Source organism: Pristiophorus japonicus, chromosome 8 (genome assembly GCF_044704955.1).
Source record: "Pristiophorus japonicus isolate sPriJap1 chromosome 8, sPriJap1.hap1, whole genome shotgun sequence".
In the NCBI taxonomy this organism is placed as follows: domain Eukaryota; kingdom Metazoa; phylum Chordata; class Chondrichthyes; family Pristiophoridae; genus Pristiophorus; species Pristiophorus japonicus.
Genome location: NC_091984.1, coordinates 181,514,756 through 181,530,883, shown reverse-complemented (window position 1 = coordinate 181,530,883; position 16,128 = coordinate 181,514,756). Strand labels below are relative to the sequence as shown.

At 47.8% G+C, this 16,128-nt stretch overlaps 1 protein-coding gene across 4 annotated transcripts in view; it reads right to left on the bottom strand.

Moving 5' to 3' along the window:
• The window catches only part of tcn2 (transcobalamin II), a 156,152-nt gene that overhangs the window by 28,253 nt on the left and 111,771 nt on the right, over window positions 1–16,128 (bottom strand). For 3 of the 4 annotated variants that reach the window (XM_070887627.1, XM_070887630.1, XM_070887628.1), the window contains exon 3: window positions 7,491–7,677. The exons of the other annotated variant lie outside the window; for it this stretch is intronic. In XM_070887627.1, the coding sequence (XP_070743728.1) occupies window positions 7,491–7,677 (187 nt within the window). The remainder of the gene's footprint in view (window positions 1–7,490; window positions 7,678–16,128) is intronic. 4 annotated transcript variants of the gene reach the window in all.

The following is a 16,128-nucleotide window of genomic DNA, read 5'->3' as shown; positions in this document are numbered from 1 at the left end:
ATCTCTAGACTTGACTGCTCCAATGCACTCCTGACTGGCTTCCCACATTCCAACCTATGTAAACTAGAGCTAATCCAAAACCCTGCTGCCGTGTCCTAACTCGCACCGAGTCCCGCTCACCCATCGCCCCTGTGCTCGCTGACCTACATTTGGCTCCCGGTTAGGCAATGCCTCAATTTCAAAATTCTCATCCTTGTTTACAAATCGCTCCATGGCCTCGCCCCTCCCTAATTTCCTTCAGCCCCACAACCCCCAACCCAGAGATGTCTGGGCTCCTCAAATCTGCCCTTTTGAGCATCTCTGATTATAACTGCTCAACCATCGGTGGCCGTGCCTTCAGCTGCCTGGGCCCTAAGCTCTGGAATACCCTCCCTAAACCTCTCTGCCTCCCTACCTCTCTTTCCTTCTTTAAGACACTCCTTAAAACCTACCTCTTTGACCAAGCTTTTGGTCACCTGACCTAATATCTCCTTATGTGGCTCGGTGTCAAATTTATTGTTTTGTCTTATAACACTGCTGTGAAGCAGCTTGGGACATTTTACGATGTTAAAGGTGCTATATAAATACAAGTTGTTGTCAGTGAGTCGGTGGTGTAATGGTTGTGTTACTGGACCAGCAATCCAGAGACCTGGACTAATAATTCAGAGAATGAGAGTTCAAATCTCATCAAGGCAGTTTGAGAATTTAAAACCTGGTACCAACTGGTTCACTGCTGCCCTTCGGGACGGTAACCTGCCATCCTTACGCGGTCTGGCCTATATGTGACTCCAGTTCCACACCAACCTTCTTGTCTCTGAACTGACCTAGCGACCACTCAATTATAGCAAATCACTATCAGCGGTTAAAGGAGAAGGCCCACCATTACCTCAGGGATACTACGAATGGACGATTTATGCGGCTCTTTCCAGCAATGTCCACGTCCCGATAATGAATGAACTAATTACATTGTAACATACTAATCTTGGATCGGTGTTCTGTAGCGGAGACACTAGCCTCCTAGCAATTTAGGGTAAATCTTGTGCAAGCAGCCGGTTGCAGACTGCACAAACCCTTAGAGCCAGCAGAGGGCAGAATTCATCCGTCAATGAGGTCCTAGAGGCGAGGCGACTAACTTGGTGGCCAAAATCTATTCCAATCAATATTTAAAACAACAGTTGGTTTGATTGCACTTATTGTGGTTTCACACTCAATTATTGACCGGAATTTGCGGCATGTAATAATGGTAAACTAACAGCGCTTGTTGTTATTGCCACTTTCAAACGGACCGCAACTTTAGATTGCAGCGGATGCACATGCCAACGTGGAAGTCCTGAAGTTGCAGTCAGTCATTCACTCTTCTGACACTGGCTGCTCTATGGCCCACTCACCCTGTCCCATAGCCGGTAATCAACTAAACTAACGAAAACTTGAGCTTTTCTGCGGTAATAATGCTGTTAAACACTCCACTAAATGTTAAGCCTTGTTGGATTTGGTGTTACTGGGGTTTTAACAGGGCACTGACTGCTAAACAAAGATTATGGCCTTGAAAAAACTCATTTTAATTTTGTGCAGTTACATTTCTCCATTATAATAAAGATTATAAATTAAGAAACTTTAAAAAAAAAATATATATTTTTTAATGTTTGTTCATATTTATTTCAGGTTTACCTTTCATAGAAAGTTACAGCACGGAAGGAGGCCATTGCGGCCCAGCGTGTCCGCGCCGGCCGACAAAGAGCTACCCAGCCTAACCCCACTTTCCAGCTCTTGGTCCGTAGCCCTGCAGGTTACAGCACTACAAGTGCACATTCAAGTACTTTTTAAATGTGGTGAAGGTTTTTGCCTCTACAGTAAGTTCCAGACCCACACCACCCTTTGCGTGAAAAAAATCTCCTCAAATCCCATCAGAACCTTCTAATAATTACTTTAAATCTATGCCCCCTGATTGTTGACCCCTCTGCTAAGGGAAATAGGTCCGTCCTATCCACTCTATCTGGGCCCCTCATAATTTTATACACCTCAGTTAGATCTTTCCTCAGCCTCCTCTATTCCAAAGAAAACAAACCCAGCCTATAAACAGGATTGATGGACAGATGAAGTGGCTTTATATTCACCCATGCGAGAGCCCCAATCCCTGTTTTGCTCTCTAACATTTTTTTTAAAATCGGGATAAAATCAGGTTCTGATTTCCTGGTTCCCTGGCTGTGAGAATTCTGCAATGTGATTGGCTGCTTCGACAGCTTGGTGATGTCACAGCAGATCGCATAAGGGATTCCCCATTATATTGCACAGAAATCACTTGTGCATTGAAAAAGGCTAACTTCTCGCCACAGAGATCGCGAGATCATTGTGGGCAGCTTTCTTCGGGGCCAGAGGCAAATGCTGTTGCTTCGCCTCTGACCGCAAGTTCTGGGCCAGTATCTCTCGAGTCTCATCGGTTATTTCTGTCTTGTTTCTTCCTTAATTGAAACAAGTCAATCTTCTACACGGCCAGTCAAGATGAAGTTCAATATTGCGGTGAAGCAGGGTTAGAAGAAGGCGGCTAAGATGAGGGAGAGGAAGCGAGGAGGGTAGGTCAGGATAGGATGAGAGAAGGGGAGGGGATAGGAGACAGAGAAAGAGAGAGCGTGTGAGAGCGATGAGTAAGAAGGGAGCCCGGGGGGGTGGAGGAAAGAGGAGGTGGAACAGAGAGGAAGAGGCGGGAAAGAGAGGGAGAAGGGAGGTGAGAGTAAGCTATGGGAGTAAAGTGGCAGATGGGGTAAGGAAGAAGAGAGGACATGAAGGAGACGGTTGCAGATGGGAGGGGGTTTGAGAGGCCCAATGAGGGCTAAAGGCCTTGAAATACATGGGGGTGGGGGGAGGGAGTAAATATTGTTTTGGGCAGAAAGGAGGTGTGTTAAGTGAGTTTTCCTGCCAAAATAAACTTACAATGCCCCATGTTGCCCTGCAGTTATCCTAACTTGCCACACTGCTTGGTTTTAGGGAACTCTGTTGTGTTTGCAGTGCCACATTGGGAATACTGTTACAACTTATTGGGGATTCCCTCAACATCAAACTACAGTATGTGTTTTTTTTAAAGTTGCAACATCACACCTTCCACCTTCGGAAGCCCCATCACAGCACCGCCTATCTGCGGAGCAGGTACTGCATGGAATCTGGCGACCTACCTTGAGTTTCCGGCATAAGATAGATACATGGACGGAAACTGGGGGCGGGCTCCGATAGCGACGTGAACTCCTCTCGCCCCATTTTCATGTATTCGCTGCACCAAGAGCCCCAGGTGCAGGAATATGAAAATCTGTCCCTCGGTTTCTATCTCTGCTACAGGAAAGTTTGAACAGGCTGTGGCTCTTTTCTCTCGAGGAGAGAAGGCTGAGGGATGATCCAATAGAGATCTTTAAGATTATGAAGGGGTTTTATAGGATAGACATAGAAAGAATGTGTCCACTTGTGGAGAGCCCAAAACTAGGGGTATAAGATAGTCACTAATAAATCAAATATGAAATATTAACAACTTTTATTTATATAGGGCCTTTAACATAGTAAAACGTCCCAAGGTGCTTCACAGCAGTGTTACAAAACAAAACAGATAAATTTGTTTACAAATTCAGGAGAAGCTTCTTTGCCCAGAGAGTGGTTAGAATGTGGAACGTGCTACCACGGGGAGTTGAGGCATAAAGAATAGATGTATTTAAGGGAAGTTAGACAAGTACATAAGGGAGATAGGAATAGAAGGACATGCTAATAGGGTTAGATGAATTAGGGTGAAGAGGAAGCTGTTGTAGAGCACAACAACAACTTGCATTTGTATAGCATGCTTAATGTAGTAAAACATCCCAAGGAGCAATTATCAAACAAAATTTGAGACCGAGCCACATAAGAAGCTATTAGGACAAGCAACCAAAACTTTGGTAAAAGAGGTATGTTTTAAGGAGCGTCATTACAGGGCATTTGGAAAATCACAATTTGATTAGATAGAGTCAACACGGCTTTATGAAAGGGAAATTGTGCTCGACAAATCTATTAAGAGTTTTCTGTGTGTAACCAGCAGGTAGATAAGGGAGGAACTAGTGGATGTAGTATATTGGATTTTCAGAAGGCACTCGATAAGATGTCACACATGAAGTTGTTGCACAAGATTAGGGCTCATGGGATTGGGGTAATATATTAGCATAGGTTGAAGATTGGTTAATGGACAGAAAACAAAGAGTAGGAATAAATGGGCCATTTTAAGGATGGCAGGGTGTAAATAGTGGAGTGCCACAAGGATCAGTGCTTGGACCTCAGCTACTTACAATCTATATCAATGACTTAAATGAAGGACCGAGTGTAAGTTTGCAGATGATACAAAGCTGGATGGGAAAGTAAGCTGTGAGGAGGGCACAAAAAGACAGGTTGGTGGCAGATGGAGTATAAGGTGAGAGACTAGTAAATGTTGGTATTCAGAGGGATTTGGGTGTTCTTGTACATGAATCACAGGATGTTAACAGGCAGGTACATGCTATGTTGTTAGCCTTTATTGCAAGGGGGTTGGAATACAAGAGTAAGGAAGTCTTATTGCAATTATAGGCTTTGGTGAGATTACACTTGGAATACTGCGTACAGTTTTCGTCTCCTTACCCAAGTAAGGATATACTTGTCTTAGAGGGGGTGCAACGAAGATTCTCTAGATTGATTCCAGGGATGAGAGGGTCGTCCTATAAGGAGAGATTGAGTAGAATCTCTGGAGTACTCTTGAATTTAGGAAAATGAGAGATAATCTCACTGAAACGTATAAAATCCTTTGAGGGTTTGATAGGATAGATGTTGAGAGGCTGTTTCCCTTGGCTGGGGAGTCTAGACCTCATCATCATAGACAGTCCCTCGGAATCGAGGAAGACTTGCTTCCACTCCTGAAGTGAATTATTTGGTGGCTGAACAGTCCAATACGAGAGCCACAAACTCTGTCACAGGTGGGACAGATAGTCGTTGAGGGAAGGGATGGGTGGGACTGGTTTGCCGCACGCTCTTTCCGCTGTCTGCGCTTGTTTTCTGCATGCTCTCGGCATTGAGACTCGAGGTGCTTAGCGCCCTCTCGGATGCACTTCGGGCGGTCTTGGGCCAGGGACTCCCAAGTATCTGCAGGGATGTTGCATTTTATCAGGGAGGCTTTGAGGATGCCCTTGTAGCATTTCCACTGCCCACCTTTGGCTCGTTTGCCGTGGAGGAGCTCCGAGTAGAGCATATGCTTTAGGAGTCTCGTGTCCGTCATGCGGACTATGTGGCTTGCCCAACAGAGCTGATCGAGTGTGGTCAGTGCTTCAATGCTGGGGATGTTAGCCTGAGTGAGGACGCTGATGTTGGTGCGTCTGTCCTCCCAGGCGATTTGTAGGATATTACGGAAACATCATTGGTGATATTTCTCCAGCAACTTGAGGTGTCTACTGTACATGGTCCATGTGTCTGAGCCATACAGAAGGGCAGATATTACTACAGCCCTGTAGACCATAAGCTTGGTGGCAGTTTTGAGGGCCTGGTCTTCAAATACTCTTTTCCTCAGGTGGCCGAAGGCTGCACTGGCACACTGAGGCAGTGTTGGATCTAGTCATTGATGCCTGCTCTTGTTGGTAAGAGGCTCCTGAGATATGGGAAGTGGTCCACGTTGTCCAGGGCCGCGTCGTGGATCTTGATGACTGGGGGGCAGTGCTGTTGGTGAGGACAGGCTGGTGGAGGACCTTTATCTTACGGATGTTTAGCGTAAGGCCCATGCTTTCATACGCCTCAGTAAATACGTCAACTATGTGCAGCCTCTGTATGTGCGCAGACATAGGCGTTGTCCGAGTACCCCGTACTGTAGCTCGATGACAGAGGTGGTCTTGGATCTGGCCTGGAGACGGCGCAGGTTGAACAGGTTCCCACTGGTTCCGTAGTTTAGTTCCACTCCAGCAGGGAGCTTGTTGACTGTGAGGTGGAGCATGGCGGCGAGAAAGATTGAGAAGGTTGGGGCGATGACGCAGCCCTGTTTGACGCCAGTCCGGACGTGGATTGGGTCTGTGATGGATCCGCTGGTAAGGATCACGGCCTGCATGTCATCGTGGAGCAGGCGGAGGATGGTGACAAACTTCTGGGGCATCCGAAATGGAGAAGGACGCTCCATAGACCCTCGCGGTTGACAGTGTTAAAGGCCTTTATAAGGGCTGGCACTGTTCCCTGCATTTTTCCTGTAGTCATCATGCTGCAAAAATCATGTCTGTTGTGCCCTGCAAGGGACAAAATCCGCACTGTGACTCCGGGAGGAGCTCCTCAGCCACAGGAAAAGCCGGTTGAGGAAAACTCTAGCGACGATTTTCCCAGTGGCTGATAGCAGGGAGATTCCTCTGTAGTAGACTTGTCCCCTTTATTAAAGATGGTCACGATTACTGCATCTCTGAGATCCCCCAGATTGCTCTCTTCCCTCCAGATGAGAGAAATGAGGTTGTGTATTCGCGCCAGCAGTGCCTCTCCGCCATACTTCAATGCCTCAGCAGGGATTCCATCCGCACCCATAGTCTTGTTATAGTCTCAGGATAAAGGGTTGGCCACTTAGGACAAAGATGAGGAGAAATTACTTCACTCAGAATTTTTTGAATCTTTGGAATTCTCTACTCCAGAGTACTGTGGGTGCTGTTGGCGAGTATATTCAAGACTGAGATCGATAAATTTTTAGGCACTAGGTGGAATCAAGGGATATGGGGAGAGGGCGGGGAAGTGGAGGTGATGTAGAAGTTCAGCTATGACATTGAATGGCGGAGCAGGCTCGAAGAGCTGTATGACCTACACCTATGCCTGCTCCTATTTGTTATGTTAAGGAGGAAAGAGAGGCAGAGGTGTGTCGGGAGAGAATTCCAAAGATTAGGGCCCAGGCAGCTGAAGGCACTGCCACCAATGGTAGAACAGAACAAATCAGAGATGTGCAAAAGACCAGAATTGGAGGAGCGCAGAGATCTCGGAGGGTTGTAGGGCTGGAGGAGATTGCTGAGGTAGGCAGGGGCGTGGCCATGGAGGGTAAATCGAAGCATTGCCAGACCGGGGGCCAATGTAGGTCAGCGAGCACAAGGATGATGGATGAATGAGACTTGATTCGTGTTAGGACACTGGCAGCAGAGTTTTGGATGAGCTGAAGTTTACAGCAGTTGCAAGGTGGGAGGCCGACCAGGAGAGCGGTGAAATAGTGGAGTCTAAAGGTAACAAAGGCATGGATAAGGGTTTCAGCAGCAGATGAACCACCACCATGGACCAGTTGAACCAAATGACCTTTTTCCGTGCTGTAAGTTCTATATTATTCAATGTTAGCTGCATTGAACAATCTTGGTTAAAGAGGTCCCTCTCACCCCTCCCTTTGTATGCAAAAGTACGAGCCCAAAGTACCAAATGAAAGGGACCAGACCTGGGTATGTTTGACTAAGCCCAGCTGTTTGAGGCCTGGAGAATGGGAGATTGGTGCGGGGGCAGGGGGGATCGGCAGGGGGGGGGGGGGGGGTGGAAATGATCACCTGGACAATTTGTTCCGGAGGTCGGTTTTCAGTCTATGTAGGTATCTACGTTCATCGTGCAGGCTGTGGTCTGCCGACAGTCGCAGGGCGATATGGATGCTGGGATTGGCTGGTGAACTCGGGCCCGTGGATCGCAGGAGCTGTAGGTTCAAGGATTTGATGATCGCCTCGGGATCGGTTTCCAGCTCTGATGGAGACAGGGTGAAAATGACAGATTTACTCTCGTGCCATGCGAGGTAATGTTATGAAATGGCGGTCCCAGTGAGGAGCGTTGCCTGCCCAGAGACGGCGGAATGGGAAGCCAGGCAACGCACTCTATAACGGGCCGGAAATGGCAGGCCATGCCTGCTCGGCAAAATTGCCCACTTGTGTTCCCAGCGATTTTGTACAATCCTCTGCATTGTATTTACATGCTCGATGTGAATGCCACCAGAAGAGTGCAGATATCGCCATTTAATAACAGTTAGAGCTATGGTGGGAGAGGGGGAGATAGCTTCAGGAGAATAAATTTCTCCTTTGGGAGACAATTGGAAGGTACTGCTGAAATTTCCACCAACGTAAGTGTGAGGCGGTTTAGGAGCATAGGAACTGCTAGACAAGAAAAGTCCATCTAGTTCACCTTCTACCCTCCTGGCACTCATATGATACAACGGTAATGGAGTTGTTGACTAATCTCAACGATTGATCTATCTTTTTGTCTACAACAGACCCAGACATGATGGGAGGGAACCCCAGGGGTGGCGAGCTTTGGGAACTATAGGTCCAAAGTCATCTCTTCCTTCCAAGCATGCTACACTCACCACACGACATGTCTCAAATTACTTGTATAATGTATCCCACGTTATTTTCCGAAAGAAATCTGTCTAATTTACATTTGAATCAATGATCCAAAACTAACAGTTTCCACACTCTCCCTCGGGAGTCTGTTCCACTCGCTCACTGAAATATTGTTTCCACAGATTAGTTTTGAATTCCCCCCCTTCAAATGCAGGCCATGTCCTCTGGTTCTACTGTTCTGGACAATGTGAAATAGATTGTCATGGTCTAGATGATCACAGTCTATATTATCTGAGAGGAATACTTTAGCTGTATTGATCGCATGGCTTCACAGTCTTGAGCCACTCTGTGTGCAAGCCTAGCCAGTGAAGCCTAAACTCATGTTATTTTAAGTAGGTTACCGACAGCATTAAAATAACATCGGTCAGAAAGTCCGAGCTAGGATATCTATTCAACCACAGGAAGCATCACAGCAGAATCTGGTCCTCTCCTCACGCACACACATTTTCCAGTAGGGGTTGCTGAAATAACTAGTAGCCTTGGCCAATATTTCCTCTCCCTTGCCCGATATTTCCTCTCCCTTGCCCAAGGGGAAGCACCCCTCTACGCTGCCCGGTTGTGAACGGATAATTCAGCACAGACTAGTGATCAGCCTTGCCATTGGTAGAACGCGGTGGATGGGTGGGGGGAAGCCACTGTGTTTATGTCACTTCCAGCTGTGACCTTTGCTTGTTCTGGTTATAGCCTCACATCTTTGGAATCCAGTTACATAGAGGCTCAGTATATGGATCAGAGGGAAGGTAGAGGTTCTCAGGTGTGTGGACTTGCGGGGGGGGGGGGGGGGGGAGGGGATGGAGTGGGGGGGCAGGGGCGATATCAGTTATATGCCACCCCGACCTGCGAGAGGACACCACCGCAGAATGGGAGTATAAAGAGCTGGAGCATGCCACCACAGCTTCCAGCGCGAGTCGTCCCAAGTGTGTGACGACTTTGAGATGGGCGACTGGGTGATGTCATCAAGGCCCAGGTCGCCAGTTAGAGCGTGGGCAGGAACATCGGCGGGGCCCAGGCACAGTGGAAGAGCGAGAAGGTCGGGGCGGATGAATGGAGAGAAATCGTGGCGGAGGTGCAGCAAATGTTTTGTGGTGGACGAGCGCCGAGAGATCGTGGCGGAGGAGAGGTAAGAGATCAGCGGTGAGAGATCATGGCGGAGGAACAGTAAGAGATCGTGGCGGAGGAACGGCAAATGAGGGTGTGGGACCCAGAAGAGCCGAAGGCCCAGGGGCAGCACGGGTCAGCCCACACTTGAGATATGTGCGCGCACTAGGTCCCTGCAGCAGAGCAGGTCTGCAGTCGTCCTGGTTTACCCTTGCCACTGGACCAAGACCTAGCTCTGTCAAGTCCGTGTGGTGGCTGATGTGCAACGGTCACCACACGTTAAAAAAAAATCCACGCGAGGCATCTTCCACCCTTGGAGTTCAGGACTGGAATATCGGGTCCTCCTTTGAAACATGTGTGAACTCATCCCTTTTGGTGTGGAAGCAAGTCATCCTCGTTCGAGGGACCACCTATGATGATGATGATGTCTGAAGCAGAGTCATAAGAACAAGAAAATGCCACAGCTTCCACAGACCATGTACAATCTACCCCAGGGCCACCCAAATTTTGTCTCCGAGGATCACATTGGCGCACACCATGGAGCCCCGGGGGTCACAGACCCTCCTTCACTAGAATGATACCGGGGCTTAGAGGGTTAGATAAGGAGGACAAGTTTCATAAACTTGGCTTATATTCCTTTGAGTATAGAAGATTGAGGGGGGGGATCTGATCAAGGTGTTTAAGATGTTCAAAGGATTCAACAGGGTAGACATGGAAAAACTACTTCCTGGGGTGGGGTGAAATGAAGAACAACAAGACATAATCTTAAAATTAGAGCTAGGCTATTCAGGGGCAAAATCAGCAAGGAGTTTTTCCACACAAATGAGAGTGGAAATCTGGAACTCGCTCCCCAAAAGACTGTGGAAGCTGGGAGACAATTGGAGCTTTCAAGACTGAGATCGATCCATTTTTGTTGGGTAAGGGTCTCAAGGCATATGGAGCAACGGCAGGTGAATGGAGTTGAGGTACAGATCAGCCATGATCGAATTCAAAGATGGAGCAGGCTTGAGGGGCTAAATGGCCTTCTCCTGCTATTATGTTCCTTCCTTTAATTGAGACACCTCACCGAAGCAGAGGGGATGGAGTGGGGCAGGACTTTGCAGAGTTATATCCCTGATCCCAGCCAAATTCCAGCCTCTGAGGGCTAGGGGGGGGGGGGGATGCGATGGAAGGTCATTAATGCTTTGGAAGGGGACTCCTTGGGAATTGTGCCAGATTGGGGTGGCAGGCGGTGGAGGCCTTGTTGTGTGGGATTGCAGTTAGCCTCTGGAGACAGGGGATGCAGCAGAGCACATCTCTGAGCAATTTGCCAGCCTAGGCCATAACATAGGAGGAGTAGGTCGTTCAGCCCCTCAACCCTGTTCTGCCATTTAGGAAATAATGGCTGACCTGTTTCAGAATTCCATTTATCCGCCTTGGTTCTGTATCCCTTAATACCCTTACCTAACAGAAATCTAAATTATGTGAGACCGCATTGCTGATACGTGATCCCAGTGGGTGATGCTCCCCGCCAGGCGTGTGGACTTGTAAAATTAACCCACCATATATGTGGGGACCCCCCAGGTCAAAGCGAGAGGCCCTTCAGTCACCACATGAAGAGATGAAAGAGGGGAGGAGGCAATGAACTGGACAGATGTGGAAGACAGCACTGTTTCAATGGGGCCGGGGGAAGTCTGCATGTGAATTGATGACACCCTTATCACTCCATAAACAAGCACAAAGTTCACGATTGCACACACACAGATGCCAGGAGAAGGGAATCAAGGTTTACAGCTTCAGAGCAATGAACAGCTCTTTGATCGGGAGGTCAGCAGGTCCACGACCTCCTGCAGCTTTATAACTGCCAGCTTCCAACGATACAATCATTAAACCTTTAACCCATGCTGTCTCGGTTTGACACAGAACAGCCCATTCCCAACCCTTCTCCATACTGAAAGCTCATTGCAGATATCCAAGTATCCGAAAGTATACAAATCATGAGACTGTGTAACTCTCTTGTCCAAACCAAGGCCCAAGGGTGATTTATCTACTTCTGGCCTTTTCCAATTCCACCAAAATTGGAAGGAATTGTGTGTTTCTTTAAATTTGGGTTTATTGCTGCTGTTCCAAAGCCCGTAGTCATCATGTGAATATCCAGAAATGCCCAATACTTGACATGGAGACTTCAATGGGATATCATGAGGCAATTTATTGGCACAGCAAGTAAGATGGAGAGGTCAGCAGTGTGATGAGTTCATAATGTCTTCCGTTATTTATTCATTTATATATTTATTCATTCGCGTTTCAGTTTTATGTAAACTGTGTCCTGCCACCACGGCAGGTGTACCACAACTAACTGCTGGCCAACCCCAGCAGAGGTTTCAGATCAGGCTGTTCCTGGAACCGAAACAGCACCAACCCCACCCCCGACCAAACCCCCCCCCACCCACCCCATACCCACCCACACCCCCACACCACCCACCCACACACCACCCACCCACATCCCCCCCCACAACCCACCCACCCACATCCCCTACACCCCACCCACCCACATCCCCTACACCCCACCCACCCACATCCCCACCCACATCCCCCACACCACCCACCCACATCCCCCCCACATCCCCCCCACACCCCACCCACATCCCCCCCACATCCCCCCCACACCCCACCCACATCCCCCCCACACCCCACCCACATCCCCCCCACACCACCCACCCACACCCCACCCACCCACATTCCCCCCCACAACCCACCCACCCACATCCCCTACACCACCCACCCACATCCCCCCCCACACCCCACCCACCCACACCCCCCCCACACCGGCCCCACCCCCCCATACATCCACCCCACCCCCCCACACACCCACCTCCCCCCCCCACCCCCCCAACCCACACCCACCCCCCCATACCCACACCCACCCCTCCACCCCACAACGCCCACACCCACAACCTCCCCATACCCACAACCCCCCCCCAACCCCCTCCCACACCCACCCCCCACCCCCCACCCCCCCAACCCCCTCCCACACCCCACCCCCCCCACACCCACGCCACCACACCCCACATCACCCACGCCACCATACCCCACATCACCCACCACACCCCACACCCACCCCCCACAACCCCCCCACCCCCCCACACACACCCCACCCACCCCCCACACACACCCCACCCACATCCCACACACACCCCACCCACATCATGCTACACACATGTCCCTTGTACCCATAATCATGTTATACATGTCCCTTGCCCGCCAATTTTGAAACTTCACACGTGCCCCTGGGATACTCGTTGATGGAAGCCGGGATCAAGAATCAAGTTTGGGGTCGTTTCAGGAGAGCAGTTTGTCTACATTGTGTCACTAAGTTGCTATTTATTCAGGAGGTGCAGGTCGATAAGCAAGTCACTCAGATTTGTCAAAGGAAATATTCGTGTATGCTTTCTTCCCCAATATTCCCCCATGCTCTCCTGAATGTGCTGAGTATAATTTCATCAGCTTTGGCTGCTCCTCCGCTACCTCACCAAAGTGCCTATTTTGTTTTGAACAAATAAATGTTTTTTTTAGGTTGAAGCACAGAAGTACAGAAAGCTTACAACAATATAAATACAGGCTGGTATCCAGCACAATATGTGTAACATCCAGGGGTGAACTAACCATTTGGGAAGTGGTCCCATAGCATTGTATTATCTGTGTCCACCCCCCCACCCCCATCTTGCCCCAAGAATCCTGTGTCTTTTCAAGGTAACCAGTTCACCCCTGGTAACATCTGCATCTCAAAGTGTGGTATAAACAATCCAACTATATCCCTCCTTCCAAGTAGCCCATTACCCATTAAATAGAACAAGGAGCATTGCCCAGCACAGCTCCGCTTTGCTCCCGAGTAGCTTAGATGCTTTTAAAGGAAACTAGATGAACACACAAGAGAAACGGGAATAGAAAGATATACTGAAAGGCTGAGGTGAGGTCGATGGAATGAGGTCGATGGAATGGGAGGAGTATAAACACAAGCATGGACTAGTTAGGTCGAATGCCGCGTTGCTGTGCTGTATATTCTATGTTGGTCTATGTAATCCAAATGAAAAGTTGGGTACTTAACAAATACACAGAAAGAATTCTTCACCACTTGCACTGAATAATTTTGCCCTGAACTCTTGAGGTCCTTTCTTAACCCTTCCCAACTGATGTGGAGTCCTACCATAAAATGTCAGTCTCTCCTGATTCATGTTCTCGAGAACCACATCCCCTCAGCGGATATCATATAATCCTACTGCATGGAAGGAGGCCAGTCAGCCCATTGGGCCTGTACCTGCTCTTTGAAAGAGCTATCTAATTAGTCCCACTCCCCTGTTCCTTTCCCATAGCCTTGCAAATGTTCTCCCCTTCAAGTATATATCCAATTCCCTTTTGAAAGTTGTTATTGGATCTGCTTCCACCACCCTTTCCAGGCAGTGGATTCCAGACCATAACTCCACACGTAATAAAAATTCTCTTTGTGTCTCTTTTGCCAATTACCTGACATGAGCTAGTTGCTCCTTCAATTGCCATGACAGGACAATAAACCTTTCCACCTCTAACAGTGCTGACAGAATCACTGCATGTGAGCATTGTGGAGCTTTAATCTTGGACAGTAATCCCAATAATTATATCTTAGGATCATTCTCAATGGCTAAGCCCACTGCTATGGTCCTCTCTAATGCTTTCTAGAAAGGGGACTAAGTTAGCACAGTGGCATAGGATGTGAAGAAGCTCACTCTCTTCTGAGTCTTCTGGTGAGCAGCCCAACATGGATATTCTGTGGTATATTGAAATCTGTAGAAGATCTCCAGCCGAATCAACGTCACCTATATGCCACTATATTCTAAATATATGTTTAGCCAACTTGCATTGGAGGCTGTTCAGAGAAGGTTCACTACATTGATTTCGGAGATGAGGGAGTTGACTTATGAGGCTAGATTGAGCCTATACACATTGGAGTTCAGAAGAATTAGAGGTGATCTTATTGAAACTTATAAGATAATGAGGGGGCTCGACAAGGTGGATGCAGAGAGGGTATTTCCACTCATAGGGGAAACTAAAACTAGGGGACATAGTCTTAGAATAAGGGGCCGCCAATTTAAAAATGAGATAAGGAGAAATTTCTTCTCTCAGAGGGTTGTTAATCTATGGAATTCTCTGCCCCAGACAGCTGTGGAGGCTGAGTCATTGAATATATTTAAGGCGGAGATTGACAGATTTTTGAGCGATAAGGGAGTAAAGGGTTATGGGGAGCAGGCAGGGAAGTGCAGCTGAGTCCATGATCAGATCAGCCATGATCTTATTGAATGACGGAGCAGGCTCAATGGGCCAAATAGCCTACTCCTGCTCCTATTTCTTATGTTCTTATGTTGAGCAGTTGCAGTGTGATGTCAACCTTGGCTCAGTGTTGTAGGGCTGGAGAAGGTTACAGACATAGGGAGGGGCGAGGCCATGGAGCAATATGAACACAAACCCAAATCAATGTAGACTATAGTCTCAAAATATGCAGTGTGCAGTCTCCCAGTCACATGCATAAGTGGTCTCCCATTTATAATTACCTGATATAGAATGGTGAAGAATTCCCAGAAAATTATTTGAGCCTCAGACACTTTTATGCAGTTTGCTTCCCTGGTCTGTGGAGTTATAATCAGCCGAGCTCAGCAGAGAGTGAATGTTGCTGAAGTCAGCAAATTTATAATAGCCTTAGGTCAAAACTCAAGGCTGCAACACAATAGAAAGCTTTCCCCTCCCCCTTCCTGACAATGAGCATGGCATCCTGTGATTCAATTATTATTCTTTTAAAAGGGAAAGTCTCTTATAAAGCGAGTTATCACTCATTCATCTCTCTTGCTTCCCTTAATTACTGTGTATACAATCGCTGGTTAGAGCGAGACCGGGAGCAGATATTTTCAAGAGCAGTATTTCATATTCATGAGATAACTAAGAATATTGGAAATTTTAGGAAATACAAAATAATAATTTAATGCAAAATGCCTTTTTTTTTAAATGCCAACCTTACCATCTCATCATATCCCTAACTCCTCTTTCTCAGTGGGGAGTGGGGGGAAGAAAATAGAGAGCTTAGTCAGGGGTGCTCTTCCTGATCATTGTCCAGGAAAGTGCCCATGTGTGAACACCAAGTGAACATATCATCAGCTGTGTGCGGTCCCCCACAGTTGAATAACCCACTGACACTGTTCAGAAACCCATGGATCCACACCGCAGCATGAGCCAGCGCATCTTCAGTCAAGGAGGGGAGAATGCTGGAACAAAACAAAACCCTTTTGGTGAGCAGCAGCACACATATTCATTTAAGGGGAGGCTAGACATACGGCTAGAATATGAGCGAGAAGGGAATAGAGGGTTATGCTGATAGATTTAGATGAGGAAAGACTGGGGGAGGCTAGAGTGGAACATAAACATCAGAATGGACTGGTTGGGCCAAAAGGCCCATTTCTGTGCCCTATATCCGATGTAATGTAATCCTATATTCAGAAGCAGATGTGAAGAGACTGAAAACATTGGTGGTTAGTTTCACAGATGCAACTCCCAGACCAGAATTAAGTCAATTTAAAAATATGTGTGGGTGCAGAAGGACATCTCTTGGGGATCTCCGGTCGGGATTTCACCCTGAAATAGCTGTCACTTCATCCAGTACATCCATCTCCTACAGTCTGAACGTTTGATTAATGGAAATGCA